At 30.3% G+C, this 17930-nt stretch overlaps 1 protein-coding gene across 3 annotated transcripts; it reads left to right on the top strand.

Annotated features, from left to right (window-relative positions):
• Positions 1–26: 26 nt before the first annotated feature.
• On the top strand, positions 27–13757 carry LOC134681402 (sin3 histone deacetylase corepressor complex component SDS3-like). 3 transcript variants are annotated; one of them, XM_063541013.1, is made up of 9 exons: positions 27–183; positions 6910–6976; positions 8477–8624; positions 9061–9120; positions 9599–9692; positions 10918–11028; positions 11635–11806; positions 12704–12788; positions 13592–13757. In XM_063541013.1, exons 1-9 carry the CDS (start codon positions 84–86, stop codon positions 13685–13687), a joined length of 933 nt encoding a protein of 310 aa, XP_063397083.1. In that variant the 5' UTR covers positions 27–83; the 3' UTR covers positions 13688–13757. The 3 variants fall into 3 exon arrangements, with proteins under 3 accessions (XP_063397083.1, XP_063397082.1, XP_063397085.1); XM_063541012.1 differs by having other exon boundaries at positions 9599–9698; XM_063541015.1 differs by lacking the exon at positions 27–183 and adding an exon at positions 4519–4564 and having other exon boundaries at positions 9599–9698.
• The last annotated feature ends 4173 nt before the right edge of the window (positions 13758–17930 follow it).

Raw genomic sequence — 17930 nt, 5'->3', positions numbered from 1 at the left:
TTACAATAGGATTTTTTTTTCAAAAAATTAACTTGTTATCTGAAGATTTTACTTACACCGGAAGTAAAATAAATCAACAAACCATGGCCTCGTACGCTTCTTCCAGGGACGAAAATAATTCAGATTTTGAAGAGGTTGACAGCTTTGACTGCGATGATATGGAAGCACAAGCAACTGACGAAGGTGAATATTTAATCTGCTCAATATTTTATTATTTTTTGTGTGAATGCAAAAGGTGTTTAGTTGTAGGACTCAGACACTCAACCCTGAGAGAGGTACTTTTTTCAAGCATTGTGGCTTTGTGTTGTTATAGTTTATGCTGTGACTTTTATCTCGTTATTGCATTGCATTTGGGAAGTCCTAAACCATCCGAACTCTGACAGCGGCAATATTTGTGTTCTGTTTGGTTTGCATTTTAGACGTTTCGGCCATGAATCACTTAGGTATACATGGTATATCCTACCGTAGTCTAAGATCGTTCATCTTGTCAGTTCGTTAGGTATTTGTGTTTGAACTTAACACACGGGGAAACTCCGCATTGATGTCACTACGGTACTTCTGGCGTAGAAAAACAGTGCAAAATACGTTTTTTCTGCACTTTTGAATAAAAAAACATTTCTGAAGGTAAGTTTTCATTGTTGTTCTCAATTATTGCCAAAAAATGCCAATTTTCTAATGCCCGTTTCAATCCCAACTTCCGAATATTTAAAAACATTCTAGAACTTCACAAAATCCCATTTCCGGCCTCCATTGCTATGTGTACATTCCATTCAGCGTCATCAATCTTGTGGCAGGCAATATAGGTCAAGCAAAACGTATTTTTAGGAATTTAAAAATGACATGCTCCTTACCTCTTTCTCGATTTTCCCGCGAAAAAAGCTCAACCAAAATGAAAGGAAAACTATATGAAAAAACGATGCCCATGCCATAATTTTGAACAGGCATATAGAGTTGGTTAATAAGAAACCATTTACATTTATTTTTCATAGAATTTTCTTTTTATTCATTATAAAAAGATCGATATTCTGACCATCATGACTGTATGTAAATATTCATACAAAATTCCCTTGATGTCAAAAGGGATGGCAAAAAAAGAGTTTTCCTGTTAAATAAAACCCAGGACTATTGCAAACTATTTTGAAGCAATATCCCAGAAAGAAATAACGTAATTGCTGTAGACTGAAAAATCCCCTAATTGACAGTAGAGCAATTTGATTGGATATAACGAACTGACATCACGTGATTTTGACGCCATTGAAATTTTAATGTAAACAAACAAGGTCAGAAGGTTCCGTATGGGACATCATTGTACATTTAGTTACTGACAAACAATTACGAGTTATCAAGCTTGCCAATGCATGGTTATAAAAAATTAAAGCTAAGTCTACAGAAAAAAAAAGAAAAAAATAGCCTTAGTATAACGACTTATCATTACACCTGGATATATATGTAATTTAACGAATTGTGTCAAAAATATATAATAATTTAAGTCCCCCTTAAAATTAGGAGATAAGTGTATTGTATTTTGAGCTACGACAGCGTCAATCGGTGATTTGATGGTCACAAATTAAGTTTACTAGCGACACGTTAGTGGGGACAGTGAACATGGTAAACGGGTATTTTCGACCATCAAATCACTAAATGATGTCAGCAGAACTTAAATGTTAAAATACAATTTTGTTATCTCCATTCAAATAAATCTGACATAAAACAACGTTAAAACATGTATAATAATATATAATACAATACAATACAATACAAAGTTTTTTATTGTCAATTATGACGCCCAATAATTTGAGCAGTACAATTAAGTTCAATTTCATACAAGTGATTACATATTGATTACATTGATTATTTAACAATTAAACAAAGTCAAGTCTTTTTCACCCAAATAATATCTGCAAAATAGATGAATATATATATATATATAGTTTTACAATATATAATATAGATGGACAAACTACTGGTGACTAAACTGTATCTAGAATTGATTTCTCTCTTTGAATAAAGTACACAATAATAAACTTACTTTTTAAATTATAACATTATTCTCAGATGACATTTACCATATTAATTTTGATTTATTTGGGAGGCTTTTAAAGTTTTTGTTAACCTTATTTAAGTAATCTATATATTCAGATCTTTTATTTTCTAAAACAGGACACTGAAGAAGAAAATGAATTTCATCTTCAACTTCAGTGTTACATAATTTACATATTCTATCCTCCACTCGAAGCCCTGAGTCTCTGATCCTTCATATTTGGCTTTGCAAAACTTAACACTAGCAAGTTTTCATAGTTTATTAGCAAATTAAATATAAATCCAACAAATATAAAAAATTTGTAAAGATAAAAACATGAAACATGAATATGTCAGAAAAGCAAGTTAAAATTCACATAAAAGTGACAAAGCTTATAAATCTGTCATTTTAACCTTTGTCTAGATGCATTATAATTCTAGACACAATAGTGACATTGTGTCTAGATGCAGTGAAATGCATTACACCTTTCGTGTACACAGTGAGTGATGTCTGTACAAGACCAGTTAGTCAGCAAAGTCTGTGCTAGACCTTTCATGAAGACCATGACTGAGGTTTGTGGTAGACGGTGACCAAGGTCTGTGCAAGACCAGTAAGCTAAATTGAGAGGTCGTTATATCAACCAAAGTGGCTTATGAAAACAAGCCCAATACAACATCAAATGGAAGTTTTTAATGACCTTTTTTTTTTTTTTTTTTATCATTAAAATTATTTATTTACTATTTACATAAAAACACCATGAGACAAACCTCTTTGGTGCCATCTTTGGTAATGACCTTGACTGGCTATACAGCCCTTGCATGGTCGGCAGTAGCCCAATACAAATATTTAACAAATACTATTATTCAAATATAAACATTCTATAACTAAATTATAAGTTGCATATTCAACAAAATCTGAGAATAAACTCAAGGAATTATAGCACAATAATGTAACTTAATATGATTGAAATGTTAAACAACAATTTTTATCAATAATTCATAGTAACAATAGTAATTAAATGTTAATTTTACAATAGTCCATTTTAAAGGAACATAATACTGTTCCAAAACACAGGGTCGCCATTACAGAATCATAGAAGTTCCAACAAAAACTTTGTTCTAAACAATGTGTACAGTACATGTAACTTCTTCATTTCAACTGCACATATGTATAATAGTCCAGTGGATATCAGAATAATTGATCACTTTATGGTAAAAGCATGAAACTTGGCATAGTGAAAGATTAAGGGGTATAGACAAAATTCAGATATGGAGCCATGGGAAAAAAAATCCAATATGGCCGCCAAATTCAAGATGGCCGACATAAGTATAAAATAATTCACTTAATGAAGTCTTCCAATTTTAATGAGTTCAGAAGATGTCACAAACTTAAGAAATCACAATTAAGATATATGTTAATTGTTATTTTTTTAAACCTTATAATACATATATAACATGCATAAGTCATTGCTAGTAAACATGTTGCTAGCTGTCATTATACAGGAACGACAATGGTTAAGCAGAAAACAATTTAAATAACAATGATTTGTTTTCATCCTTATCTGTGGATTAAAAAACAACTTGTTTAATACTTGTATAATGACTTCTTAGTTTTTGGTTTTTTTTTTAATTATGAACATCAAAAACTACCTGTGGGTTACATTAATTTAATTTAATTATAAACTTACATTTAATGATTAAATGTAAGTTTATAATATTAAAATAACTAATGACACTGAAATTAACAACTATTAGATCATCATAGGGTGTTCAACCATTTAAAATGAAAACCAATCAAAACATTATTAGAATAATATACATGAAAACTTTAACAGCAATTCTGGGGTCGTTTAAAGCTACACCCTGTGGAGCATCTGGTTTTTATATACATGTACATGTATACTGGAATTAATCAAATAGTGAAAACAGGAAGTTTTAAACTTCATGAGTCAATAGCACTTTTCTGGTTTAACCTGAGCTTCATCAGGAATGCTGAAGGGTTACAAGATTATGATAGAAAAGGGTCTAATTTAAATAGATATATATATACATGTGTGTATTAAATGGTTAAATGTCAAAATCAGTTATAGAAATCAATAAGAGAGGGAAAAATATCATAAAGATTGATGAACCATATATATACAAGTACAAAATATTTTGGCAAGGCAAAAAAGTAATGAGGCCAAATAAAATATTATGTGTAGTTCCAATTACATCTTACAAAAAAATGATAGTGTATGTATATAGGGAATAATGGGATTATTTTTTTAATTTTTATGTTGTTGGGTTTTTTTTTACTTTGAGAATATATGAGTCAAAGTGTCACTTTAGCAGTACTCAATGAAAAATGACAAAGAATATTGTTATGGTAAGCTATTATAAAGACTAAAAAGTAGTGTTTCTATCTATAGGGTAACTGGAACCACACATTTATATTTATTTGGCCTGACAAAGCTAATTTTAGAGATAATCATCATTTTATAATTTGAGTTATCTCCCTTACACTGCAGGGAATTTCCCAGTCTTGTGATGAGTGACTTCACAGGTACTTTACATTTTAACATGTCAGCAATTTATTATTTTTCTTTGACAGATTGGTTTAATAACTTTAAGTTTTAAATTGAATATTTTAGGGATGATATTTATCCTGTTTATCTTTATTTGTTTATTTAAATGAGCAGATAAAAAGCTTTATGTTTCACGTACGTTTCATATTTTAAAAGAGCCTTGAACTTAAAAAAAAAGAGTATCAATTATCTATCAAATTCAGCTTAAAATTGAATTGTGCAACATGCAGGGAATTTTATAGAAAAGAAGAGATATGGTACATTAATTCATGAAATTTGTTGTACTATTTAAGTGTACTATATACATATTCATATATTTGTTTTTATGACAAATCTGCATTCCGTCTATAAATAACTTATTTAAAGGAATCATCCAGAATGAAACAAATGTACATATAAATGATTTAATTATGTATCGAGATGTATACTGATAAAATAACTTTATGACTATTTAAATAAACATTACTCATAAAGGTGTTATAGTATTATTAGTTAAATTATACAAGTTTGATTATTATATTGAAGTTTTGTTTCCTCTTGTCATTGATAAAAAAAATGAATTTAGTAATTAAACAACTATTTTTATACCTTTAACTTTTTGAAGTGGTCAATATATTGATTGGAATATATCAGTTTGTCTCCTTGTTCTTACTTTTGTATGAATTTTGTGAAACATTTCCAGAATCTTGCAAAGAAGTTCTACCTTTGTACATTGTACCTACCTTCAATTTAATTGCTTTATAAATCTGAAGTTTGTTTGTTTGTGTGCGTGTGTGTGTGTGGGGGGGGGGGTTAATAAAGGTCACACCTTTGAACACATTTTGTCCTTCTAAATGACTAATCAGAATTTTAATGAAACTCTTCGAATTTTTTTCATGATTGACCCTATTTATCTTAAAATTCTTTAATTGTTTTGAAGAAAAAAATGAGCACCTATTATGTTTTTAGGTCAAAATGTTTCCTAATAAGGAAATCATATACTTTGTCATTGTTTTATCTGGGGGTAGAGAGGCGTTTCATTTTATATAGATCTGTATTCAACTCCTAACCCCCTTATTGCAGTTTAATGAGGTATATTTTGGGGGTTGTCTTTAGCCAATCAAGGACTTTGTCATTGTTATATCTTAGATAATATTATATACTAGTATGCAATATTGTCTTCCTTAACCCAGTAAAACAACATCAGAATCTTCAAATGCCATGGGATAATTAAAACAAATGCCATGATTCCTGAAATAATGTAGGTGTCAGTATTCACCTCAGAAACCTTCAAAACCTTTGAATAGACTTATTAAGAAGGGATATAATTACGATACTGTTGTCAAGTCATTAAAGATTGCATATTTTGGCGTTAATATAGAGTCTGACACTGATAAGGTCTTTGCGTCGGATCTAAACACATTTATTCTAAAAACAGTTGTTGGCATGACACGGGTTATGTTCTTCTCATATATGTTATGATGGTATGATACTAAACCCCTGACGGGAAGGATTGTGCCTGATGTTCATATGATGAAATCATAATCTTTCAGTCAGTTTAATTGAAGTCTGGAGCTGGCATGTCAGTTAACTGCTAGTTGTCTGTTGTTATTTATGTATTATTGTCATTTTGTTTATTTTCTTTGGTTACCTCTTCTGACATCAGACTCGGACTTCTCTTGAACTGAATTTTAATGTGGGTATTGTTATGCGTTTACTTTTCTACATTGGTTAGAGGTATCGGGGGAGGGTTGAGATCTCACAAACATGTTTAACCCCGACGCATTTTTACGCCTGTCTCAAGTCAGGAGCCTCTGGCCTTTGTTAGTCTTGTATTATTTTAATTTTAGTTTCTTGTGTACAATTTGGAAATTAGTATGGCATTCATTATCACTGAACTAGTATATATTTGTTTAGGGGCCAGCTGCAAGACGCCTCCGGGTGCGGGAATTTCTCGCTACATTGAAGACCTGTTGGTGACCTTCTGCTGTTTTTTTTTTATTTGGTCGGGTTGTTGTCTCTTTGACACATTCACCATTTCCATTCTCAATTTTATTCATTGAAGAAAATGATAGGTTAAAATCTGGTAATTGAAATCATATTCACTCTAAAATTTACTACCTATAGCTATATATACTAGTAGTGAATAATTTATCTAACTTTTCCTAACATTTGATATTATATATGCAGAGTGCATACATAGTTAGTTAGATTGGCTATGTTTCTTTTTATGGAATTAAGTACTTTGTTTCTGAAATAAGATCATATATACAAGGTCAGATTCGATAATTGGAAATATTCAATTTAATTTTATTTAATTTTGTTCACTTTCATTCACTTTCAGATACCGAAGATGCCAGTGAAACAGACCAGGCCAAACAAGAAACAGAATATACAGAAATTAAAGAACAGTATGTTGATTTTTGTCCTCCGGGATAGGACCAGTATAGTAATCACCCCTCTTGTCAGGACATTAATTAACAGTAATGCAACCGTTATCTGTTAATTAAGGTTCATAAAATGTGCAAAGATTGGAAATACAGGGTTTTCTACTTACTAAAAAATGCATCTCAGTAACAGGAATTTTAGCATTATGATTGTTTACCTTATTTGGCTATAAATTCAAAATTGAATAAAAAACTTAAATCCGTTATAAGGCTTTGCTCATTGTAAAAGTCTGTACGTCGACAATATTTTTTTTGTTCCTGAATTCTTAAAGACAGACCAGTTTGACTTAGTCATAGGTATAGATAAACAGATAGATATTTTTATTTTAAAGTACAACTTGGTACATATACATGAAATACAATATATTACAATTTTAAACATTAGCAGTCAATTAACATGTATATTTATACCAACCAGCCTTGAGAGGCTTATGATGCACTGTCATTTATGCAAGAAAAATTATATGAATAAATTTCAAATCCATTAAACATGTTAATCCTTATTATATCAGAGGCTAATTATTAATTCTTAGTAGGTACATATATTCATATACGTATATATATTCATTTACTGGTGCAAACAAATTTTTATGGTGGAATTTGGAATAAATCTGTTCAACTGGATATAGGAAGATGTGGTGTGAGTGCCAATGAGACAACTCTCCATCCAAATAACAATTTAAAAAGTAAACCAGGTTAAAGTACGGCCTTCAACACGGAGCCTTGGCTCACACCGAACAACAAGCTATAAAGGGCCCCAAAATTACTAGTGTAAAACCATTCAAACGGGAAAACCAACGGTCTAATCTATATAAACAAAACGAGAAACGAGAAACACATATATATTACATAAACAAACGACAACTACTGTACATCAGATTCCTGACTTAGGACAGGTGCAAACATTTGCAGCGGGATTAAACGTTTTAATGGATCCAAACCTTCTTCCTTTTTCTGAAACAATAGCATAACATCACAACATAGAAAAATATACAATAAAATATCAATTGGCAGACTTAACTCAATCAAAAAACGTATGATTACACAATGAAATAAATTTGATTTTAGTCCAAATAATTGTGACGTCTTGAAAGGCTATTATATTATTTTTTTTTACGCCTTACTGTCTTTTAATATGTTGATGTGCCTTTTCAAGTGCAATTTCTCCTAAACTGCTAGATTTTGATGAACATTGCATAGTATATATGCAGGAAGGAATATTATCTTGATCCTACATTTCATCTATAAAGGGGAGACAACTTACTTACTTTGTTAAAACTTAAATAAAATAGCAAATTAATTAATATGAAACTGTCCCACGCCATCAAATTTATATGATGATATGAATGTCTGATGACTGTCGTCTTTAGGTTCCACACTGAGATTTATTCTTATCACAAGAAATAGATTTTTGATGAAATCAAGTTGTGTCACATTAAAATGAGTTTTATTCTATCGTTGTAGAATGTACCAAGATAAGTTAGCACATTTAAAGAAACAGCTGCAACAACTACAAGATGGAACCTTGCCAGAATATATCAAGAAAAGACGGAAAATTGAGCAACAATATAAAGAAAGAATAAGAATCAATGAAATTTGGAGAGATTTTGAGGTGAGATTTAAACAAAAAATATGATTTGTAAAATGTTTGGTGTAAAATTAGGAATATTGTGTATCTTAGAATGGTTAAATGAGAGCAGATGTAAATTTATATGTCAGTATGCATAAGGGGATTACAGTTTAAAGTGGTACCTCACACTACAGGGAGATAACTCTGTAAAGATCACCTGAGTGTTCTTTTGTTAAGGAAATGTAAACTTCTTTAGTGTTTGTCAAACTGCAATATACCCAATGAAATATTTCTTATAAAGTCTATATTTTTTTTAAAAATTTTATGCATTTGACCAAGTGTCAAAAGTTAATATTTTGTCAAATTTTTATCAAAATTTCTTGTTTAGTATGAAGAAAATATGTTGTGTCTGTAAAGAACACTTGAGGTTTTTAGAATGTTATTTAATTTACTTGATTGTCTTGAATTTTTATTTCAGTTAGAAGTAGTTGAAAGAGAATATATAAAGGAGAAAAAAGCTACAGCTAAAGATTTTGAGGTAGATTATTTTAAAACTTTTTTACAAACTGTAAATACCAAGAAATACACTCAAAATACACTGGTATAGGTCAATTAAGAATAAATGAAGACATAGGGTATAATTTAATTAGACAGTAACCTACTGACAAAAAATTACCAAGAAAAATTGAGTCAGAAAATACAATAATAACTGCATCTAGTTTTTTTCAAATATGTGGCCTTTGGAAAATCAATTTATGAAATCTGCATTTGACAATTTATCAAAACTTTGATTATGTTATAAATAACAATTTTGGGGTCTGTTGAAAGAGCAGTTAATTTTCATTAAATCAACAGTCTAATCAATTTATCTTTTATATAGAAGTTGACCTAGTTTATGATTTGATTGTGAATACCCTATTTTAAGTCTGCATTCATTTCAATTTTCCATGTCCAAGTAAATCATTTCATGGTATGTGAAAGACACTCGTATCAATTTTTGTTTTTCTACATTTCAGGAAAAGAAGATTGACTTAAAAGAAAGTTTGATACTTGAATATGAAGACAAATCAAAGCTGATAGAAAGTGAAAGACACTCATTGGATCTCACAGGAAGTAGTATGTTTAAAATCTACAGTGAAAACGGGATTTACTGAAGATTATGTTTACATAAAACTGTTTAAATCTACAGTGAAAACTTTGTTTTATTGAAGATTATTTTTACTTAAAACTGTTAAAATCTACAGTGAAAACTTTATTTTACTGAAGATTGATTGATTGTTGGTTGTTTTACTGAAGATTATGTTTACATAAAACTGTCAAAATCTACAGTGAAAACTTTGTTTTACTGAAGATTATGTTTGCATAAAACTGTTAAAATCTACAGTGAAAACTCAGTTATACTGAAGATTATGTTTGCATAAAACTGTTAAAATCTACAGTGAAAACTCAGTTATACTGAAGATTATGTTTGCATAAAACTGTTAAAATCTACAGTGAAAACCCAGTTAACTGAAGATTATGTTTGCATAAAACTGTTAAAATCTACAGTGAAAACTCAGTTATACTGAAGATTATGTTTGCATAAAACTGTTAAAATCTACAGTGAAAACTCAGTTATACTGAAGATTATGTTTGCATATGACTGTTAAAATTTATAGTGAAAACTCAGTTATACTGAAGGTTATGTTTGCATGTTAAAATCTACAGTGAAAACTTGATTTTACTGAAGATTATGTTTGCATAAAACTGTTAAAATCTACAGTGAAAACTCAGTTTTATTGAAGATTATAAAACATTAAACTGTTCATACATGTTAAATTACTTAAAAGTTTTCACTGTTTGTTCTGATCAAAGAGCTTTGATATATATTCAGGCTTTGGTCAAAGCAGGCTCCTTTGTACTGTGTAGTGTGAACTTTTTTTTAACTTGTGCATCTTAATTTTCTTTGGTCAAAAATACAATGCTTTATAAAAGATTTTTGCATCTACTGTTGAAGAACATGATATTTTCATACATTTTCAACAGATTTATACTCAATTTGAAAGCAACTTACAGTTTTATGCTGAGCTTTTTAAAAATAAGTCTTTACAAAATTTATTAGATTTATACCTTCAGAATGACATTTCATACATGTTATAATAAGCATAAATAATTGTATATTCAATACACATAAAAAATGAAAGCTTTTTGGAAGGAAAAAGGGGGAGGGCTGTTAATTAAGTAAAGCAAGCTTTAGAGGTGCTACACAAGTTGCTGTCTCTTGCCATCAGGCAAGTGGTTTGAGAATTTTATTTCAAGTCCTGTTGTTTAATTGAATATTTTTTTTCCATTTCAGATTTTATGTTATCTGATACTTTAGAAACCAAAGCACCATCAACCCGTAGACTGAGGAGACGACCTAATGACCCCATGCCACTACCTGAGAAAAGACGGAAAGCCTCACCAGATATCCTTTTAGTTCTAAAATCATGTGCTAGAAATCTGATTCTTATATATTTGAAATACTGTAATTGGGAATTGCTTTATATATACACAATCCTTTATATTTCAAAACATTAATTTAAAAATAGTGATATTTCATAAAGTTACAATGCTTTGTGAATATTTTCAAATATAGGGTATAAATATCTTCTTTTAAAGTCAAAAAAGTTTCAAAAACTCATTTGATACAAATTTCATGATGTATCAACCTCATAAGATAATGGGAATATTGAAATAACTCCTTTCCTCCATAATGATGCCTTTTGACGCCACCCCCTTTGCTCCATAATGACACCTGTGTATTACCTCAGTTGAAACACTTTGACTACTAAGTGTCTGCAGTAGACTTGATAAAATTTGTATCCAATATGAAAAGGAATATCATAGGAATATCCAACTTAAATTTATTTGATGAAATAGTTGTTTTTCACAATGTATTTATACTTTAAAGCATATTTTTAGCAGTTTATTAAAGAAATCCTATGCGAATCAAGTGTGCAACAAAAAAAATCAATGGAGGAAAGGGTTAAATTCATTAATCTGTGTGATTTTTTTTCTTAACTGATCTAACTGCAGATAGACTTTTATTTGGATGATGCAGATATCATAGACGATTTACGAATCATCAACAAAGTCAGTGGTAAACCATTTACCAAGAAAATAACATCATCCCCGCCAAGTCCTATAGAAAATAATTCAGAACTGAAAATTGAAGATGGCAGGTTGTTTTATGACAAAAGATGGTAAGAAAATTAAAAGATATGAATTCTAGAGAAAGCAGCTTTGTTATGAAAGAGTATTTGAAAATGCCAGGGTGAAACTAGAAAAAGAGAAAAAAAAATTAAATTGTTTTTGATGGTTTCATTTGTAGAGGTGGAATTTAAATAGATCTACAACGATTGATGTATATAAGATTATTTCAAGATTATAGAATAAAACATTAAGCTTTCAAGATAAAGCCCTCATCAATCACTTTCTCCAACTTATTAATAAATATGTAGATTAACATGCTGAATATATAATAGACAATAACCCAACAAAATTTAAAAGAAAGAAGCTTTTTCACCTAACCTTCATCCAGAAGAGATTCATGTATGGTTTATGTGATGTAAAGGATTCTCAGGCATAGATTACCTTAGCTGTACATGTATTTGGCAAAACTTTTAGGATTTTTGGTCCTTAATGCTCTTCAACTTCATACTTTATTTGGCCTTTTTTACTTTTTTGGATTCGAGTGTCACTGATGAGACTTTTGTAGAGGAAACGCGTGTCTGGCCTATACTAAATTTAGTCCTGGTATCTATGATGAGTTTATTGATTGTTGGATTGCGATGTTAAATGCCACTTTCAGCACACTTTGCTATTTTATGCCAGTTTTTTATAAGCTGACAAAGCTGGAGTTGCCGGATAGAAATATACACTTTGATGGAAAATCAGCATTTCAAATTATTGTTCTAATAGGTATTAACCTGATTGAATAATTTGAGGATGAGGAGTGATAAAAATTATCATTGCAAACATTTAAAGTGAAACTTGACAAAAAGGGGCACAACATTATGAATTCCATGTAATATACCAATGTGATATTATATTTTCAGATGATACTGATATAAAATGTTTGTTTTTTATTTCTTTTTTAGGTTTCACAGAAATCAACCTGTATTTATTGAAGGGAAAGACATTGGAAAACTTAATGGTGTGATCACCGCTATAGGGACACAGGAGGTAGGTGTAAAACAATTGATTTGGGAATTCATACATTGAATCAAAGTTCAGATTTATGCAAAGGGAATTAACTCTTTGGAAGGACCTTGTCAATACAATTGTCTCCCTTTGACAAAAGAAAATAAAAAATTGGAGACAATATTTGTTAAATTGACTATTCATTATTGCCACTCAATTTGCCAGTCTTAAATACTGGGATTGACAAAATCTTTTATTTTCAAGGTTTAGCCAAAGTCAGTACAAAAACCTCTATAAAATATGAATTTCCTTGAATTTCTAAATTCATAGTTTACCTTCAAAATCCATCAAAATTGTTATCCCACGAAAATAAATGAATAAACAGTAGATTTTAAATATAACAATCTTTATTGATTTGTATGCATGTTGACTGTTACCCATTTCATTTATTTATTTATTTATGGATATATGGGTTTAAAATGGAGAGGATATGATGATGAGTCTACATATTCAAAAGGAAGGGGAAAAAACAAATATTAACAAATAAAAATTTGCAAACAATACCAGGACTAAGTCTTGGTCACAAAGAACTATTATGGAACATGTTTAGAAGGAACTCATATTAATTTGACTATAATTTGAACAAATAACACATTATTTTTACCATTTTGCTTCATGAATGACTATTTACAATAGCTGCAATTCATCTTACTTTTCTTCTCTTTAAAGAATTTTACAAAATAAAAAAGACCTCTTACTTTTGAATTGTTGCATATTCCTGATTTTATCATTGAAATTAAGGTGATTGAATAATTTTTTATATATTTTCTTCTTCTAATTTTTAGATTTATGTACGAAAGTTATCAGACAGTTCAAAGATAAAGATATATCTATCACAACTACAGAAAGGACGATATATTTTACGGAGAAGACAAACATGACCTAGTTTTATATAGAACTGTAGAATCTCATTGTAATCATAATCATTTCATACTAAATTCATATCAATTATTTCCTTTGTTTGATTTCTATTCATCAGCAGGGCTGGATATTTACTCTAAATTCACAAATGTTTGTAGATATAAGAAGATGTTGTATGAGTACCAATGAGACAACTCTCCATCACAAAAAGTCACAATTTGTAAAGTAAACCATTATAGGTTAAAGAAAGATCTTCAACACAGAGCCTTGGCTCACACTGAACAGCAAGCTATGCAAAGCCCCGAAAATGACTAGTGTAAAACCATTTACACAAACAAAAAAAAACAGTCTCATGTATGCATTTATAATTAAGATTGTTGAGCAATGAACAAAAAATCAGGTTTAAAAAGTAGTGGCAAAAGTAACAAATAAACTGACAACATAATGGTTTAAAAAAAAAGGACCAAAAGACAAACAAAAACATTACAAAACACACAACATAGAAAAACACACAACATAGAAAAACACACAACATAGAAAATAAAAGTCTTTAATAGCAAAAGGAATTTCACTAAAAACTGGTGGTGTTCTTAGGTTCTCACAAACAGGTACAGATACTACTCTGCTCATGGTATTCACTGTTTCAGAATTTAATGCATTCTGGGTAATATTTTTAAAAGTGTACACCAAAACATTGTGATTGGTTTAGAATGTTCTAATCAATGGAAATTCAATCAATGGTGTAACATTATTTTCATTTTGGTGTACGAACAATGAGATAACCCAGTCCTTTAGATTCTGAAAAGGCAAATTACATAACCAGTAGGTTTACATTTGAGGAAAGGAAGACAGAATTGTGAACAGTGGTAAATGGTAGGCCCATCATTTGAATTTAAATAGATGTTACATCTGGTAAAAAAAAATACTATCAAACTTTAAGAATGAAGTTTTCAACTTGGTCTGATAAATCCTGTTGTAATTTTCACACATAATCAGAATAAGGCATGACCTACATATAATACTGTTCTTTTAAACTTTTTTTGATTGATGCGTCACTGATGAGTCTTTGTAAACAAAATGTGCATCTGGCACAAATACAAAATTTAAATCCTGGTATCTATGATGAGTTTATTAATATACAATATTGAAACCAAATTCAGGAAGAGAACATGTATTTATGATAAAAGAAAGAAAGTATAAATTCCGGAATTGTATTATACAAATTCACAAAATATCTGTTTGTATAAATATATATAATAAGCCATATTAAGACCCCTCTAAAAAAAAAGAGGAGAAAACAAGGATTCCTGGTTAATGAACAACTACTTAGCAGTGCAAGGGAGGTAACCCAAACGCATTTAAGGAGGCTCGCGGGTATTAGATTTTCAGAAAAAAAATCAAACATTCATTTTTCTTTTCAAATTTTATTAATTACCTTTAGTAGTTGTTACTCTATCTTATGGTACAAGACTTTTTCAAAAAAATCAATACATGTTGGCCCCAGGTAACCTTTAAAATTTAGATATCATTGAAAAAGCTCCAAATTATCTCCCTTTGGTGCAAAAATGCCATTTTTTGGCTCTAAAAATGAAATATCTTTTTAAACTCATCGGTGACCTATATTTTTTATTGTTGTTTTCGAATAGGCTGTGCATAAACTGAATAATTGTAAAATTTAGCCAATTTCTGTAATTTAGTTCTTTTTTTATTTCGATATTACCAATGTTTATCCTATTAGTTCAACAGAAAAAAAGGACATTTACAAAAATGTATGCTTTTTTCGAAGGCAGATTGTGAGCGTAAATGCAGGGTGACCCCATTTTTTTATTTCAATTTTCCATTAGGTATAAGATAAAGTTAATTTATAGAAAAATATAGAGAAATCCTATATTAAATAAAAAAAAAAAATGATTTAGACCTGTGAGCCCCCTTAAATTATAATGTTGTGTATGGTTGGATTTATCTCCCTTGCACTGCTTTCAAATTATGTATAAATACTCTGATTTCAGAAATTAAAAAGAAAGTTTCTTGAAATATTAGGGGGGGGGTGTGAGGGGGCCGGGCTGTTGCATATTGTTTTGCAAAATTATCACAATTGACATACTTGAAATCAACTGATATGGACATTTAACTGTTTAAAAAGTGTCTAAAATCTTTCGTCATATAAACTTGAAATTTGAGGCCAAAATTGGCCCTTACCGGACCTGCTCCTTTCAATTTTTCACAGAATTTTGCTTTTTGACTTCAGAAACCTTGTTCTAAAATTAAGTTTTTAACTTTTTATAATATATTATAGATATATTACTCCAGATGATTAAATGGGGAGGTGCATTTCTTTAGTTGTTGCAAATATGTTATAGATAATGGTATTTCGCTGAATAATTCCAAATTTGGTGATAATAATTTTATGTTGATAATATCCTTTACAATGAACATGCAAGATACAGTTACTTCTTGTTTTTTTCCCACCTTTTTAGCTCACCTGACCTGAAAGGTCAAGTGAGCTTTTCTCATCACTTGGCGTCCGTCGTCTGTCGTCCTGCGTCCGTCGTCCTGCGTCCGTCGTCCGTCGTCCGTAAACTTTTACAAAAATCTTCTCCTCTGAAACTACTGGGCCAAATTTTATCAAACTTGGCCACAATCATCCTTGGGGTATCTAGTTTAAAAAATGTGTCCGGTGACCTGGCCATCCAACCAAGATGGACGCCATGGCTAAAAATAGAACACAGGGGTAAAATGTATATTTTGGCTTATATCTTTGAAACCAAAACATTTAGAGCAAATCTGACATGGGGTAAAATTGTTAATCAGGTCAAGATCTATCTGCCCTAGAATTTTCAGATGAATCGGACAACCCGTTGTTAGGTTGCTGCCCCTGAATTGGTTATTTTAAGGAAATTTTGCAGTTTTTGGTTATTATCTTGAATACTATTATAGATAGAGATAAACTGTAAACAGCAATAATGTTCAGCAAAGTAAAACCTACAAATAAGTCAACATGACCAAAATTGTCAGTCAACCCCTTAAGGAGTTATTGCCCTTTATAGTCAATTTTTAACAAATTTTCGTCATTTTTGTAACTTGTACAAAAATCTTCTTTTCTAAAACTATGGGCCATATTAAACTAAACGTGGCCACAATCATCACTATGGTATCTATTTAAAAAAAGTGTCTAATGACCCCAACCAAGATGACCGACATCAGTAAATACAGTAACAGGTGAGCGACACAGGCTCTTGAGAGCCTCTAGTTTATTTTTACTTTTAAAAAAAATTAGAGTACTACTAGAGGGAAACATCAAGTCTTTTTGAAACTGTGACTTGCATGGACTGGTATTAAACAATATAATATAACAAACAACAGAAACACATATCTCCCTTTGACACCCTTATACGGCAAAAAAAACAAAAACATACGATATGACACCAAATGAAACATTAACCAACTGGAAGGAAGATAAATAAAATAATCACAGAGAGGTTAGAGTTTGAGCTAGCTATATAACCAAGTTAAATCTATAATTTTCTACATAAAAAAATACCTGTGTCATGATTCTGACAAGTGTCACACATTCGTTTAATAAGTTTCTTAAACTATACTGGCTTTCTACCAAACTTGGACAGAAGCTTGTTGATGATCATAAGATAGTATCCAGAAGTAAATTTTTGGGGCCCTTTATAGCTTGTTGTTCGGTGTGAGCCAAGGCTCCGTGTTGAAGGCCGTACTTTAACCTATAATGGTTTACTTTTTAAATTGTTATTAGGATGGAGAGTTGTCTCATTGGCACTCACACCACATCTTCCTATATCTATTTGTAAAAATAAAATTTTATTTTTTCTGTATTCTATTTTTAACTGGACTTAGTTTTTCTGCGGGGAAACATTACATTCACTCTGTGGTTAAAGTTTTTAAAATTTGAATATCTTTCTTAAACTATACTGGATTCCTACCAAACTTGGACAGAAGCTTGTTTATGATCATAAGATAGTATCCAGAAGTAAAATTTTCAAAAATAAAATTCCATTTTTTCTGTTTTTTACTTATAAAGGACTTAGTTTTTCTGCTGGGAAACATTACATTCACTCTGTGGTTAAAGTTTTTAAAATTTTAATAACTTTCTTTAACTATCCTGAGTTTGTACCAAACTTGGACAGAAGCTTGTTTATGATCATTAGATAGTATCCAGAAGTAAATTTTGTAAAAAATAAATCCATTTTTTCTGTATTATACCTTTAAATGGACTTAGGTTTTCTGCCAGGAAAC

Source organism: Mytilus trossulus, chromosome 8, assembly GCF_036588685.1.
Source record: "Mytilus trossulus isolate FHL-02 chromosome 8, PNRI_Mtr1.1.1.hap1, whole genome shotgun sequence".
Taxonomy (NCBI): domain Eukaryota; kingdom Metazoa; phylum Mollusca; class Bivalvia; order Mytilida; family Mytilidae; genus Mytilus; species Mytilus trossulus.
Note: the sequence above shows the minus strand (reverse complement) of the source record. Positions and strands in the feature narration are given on the sequence as shown.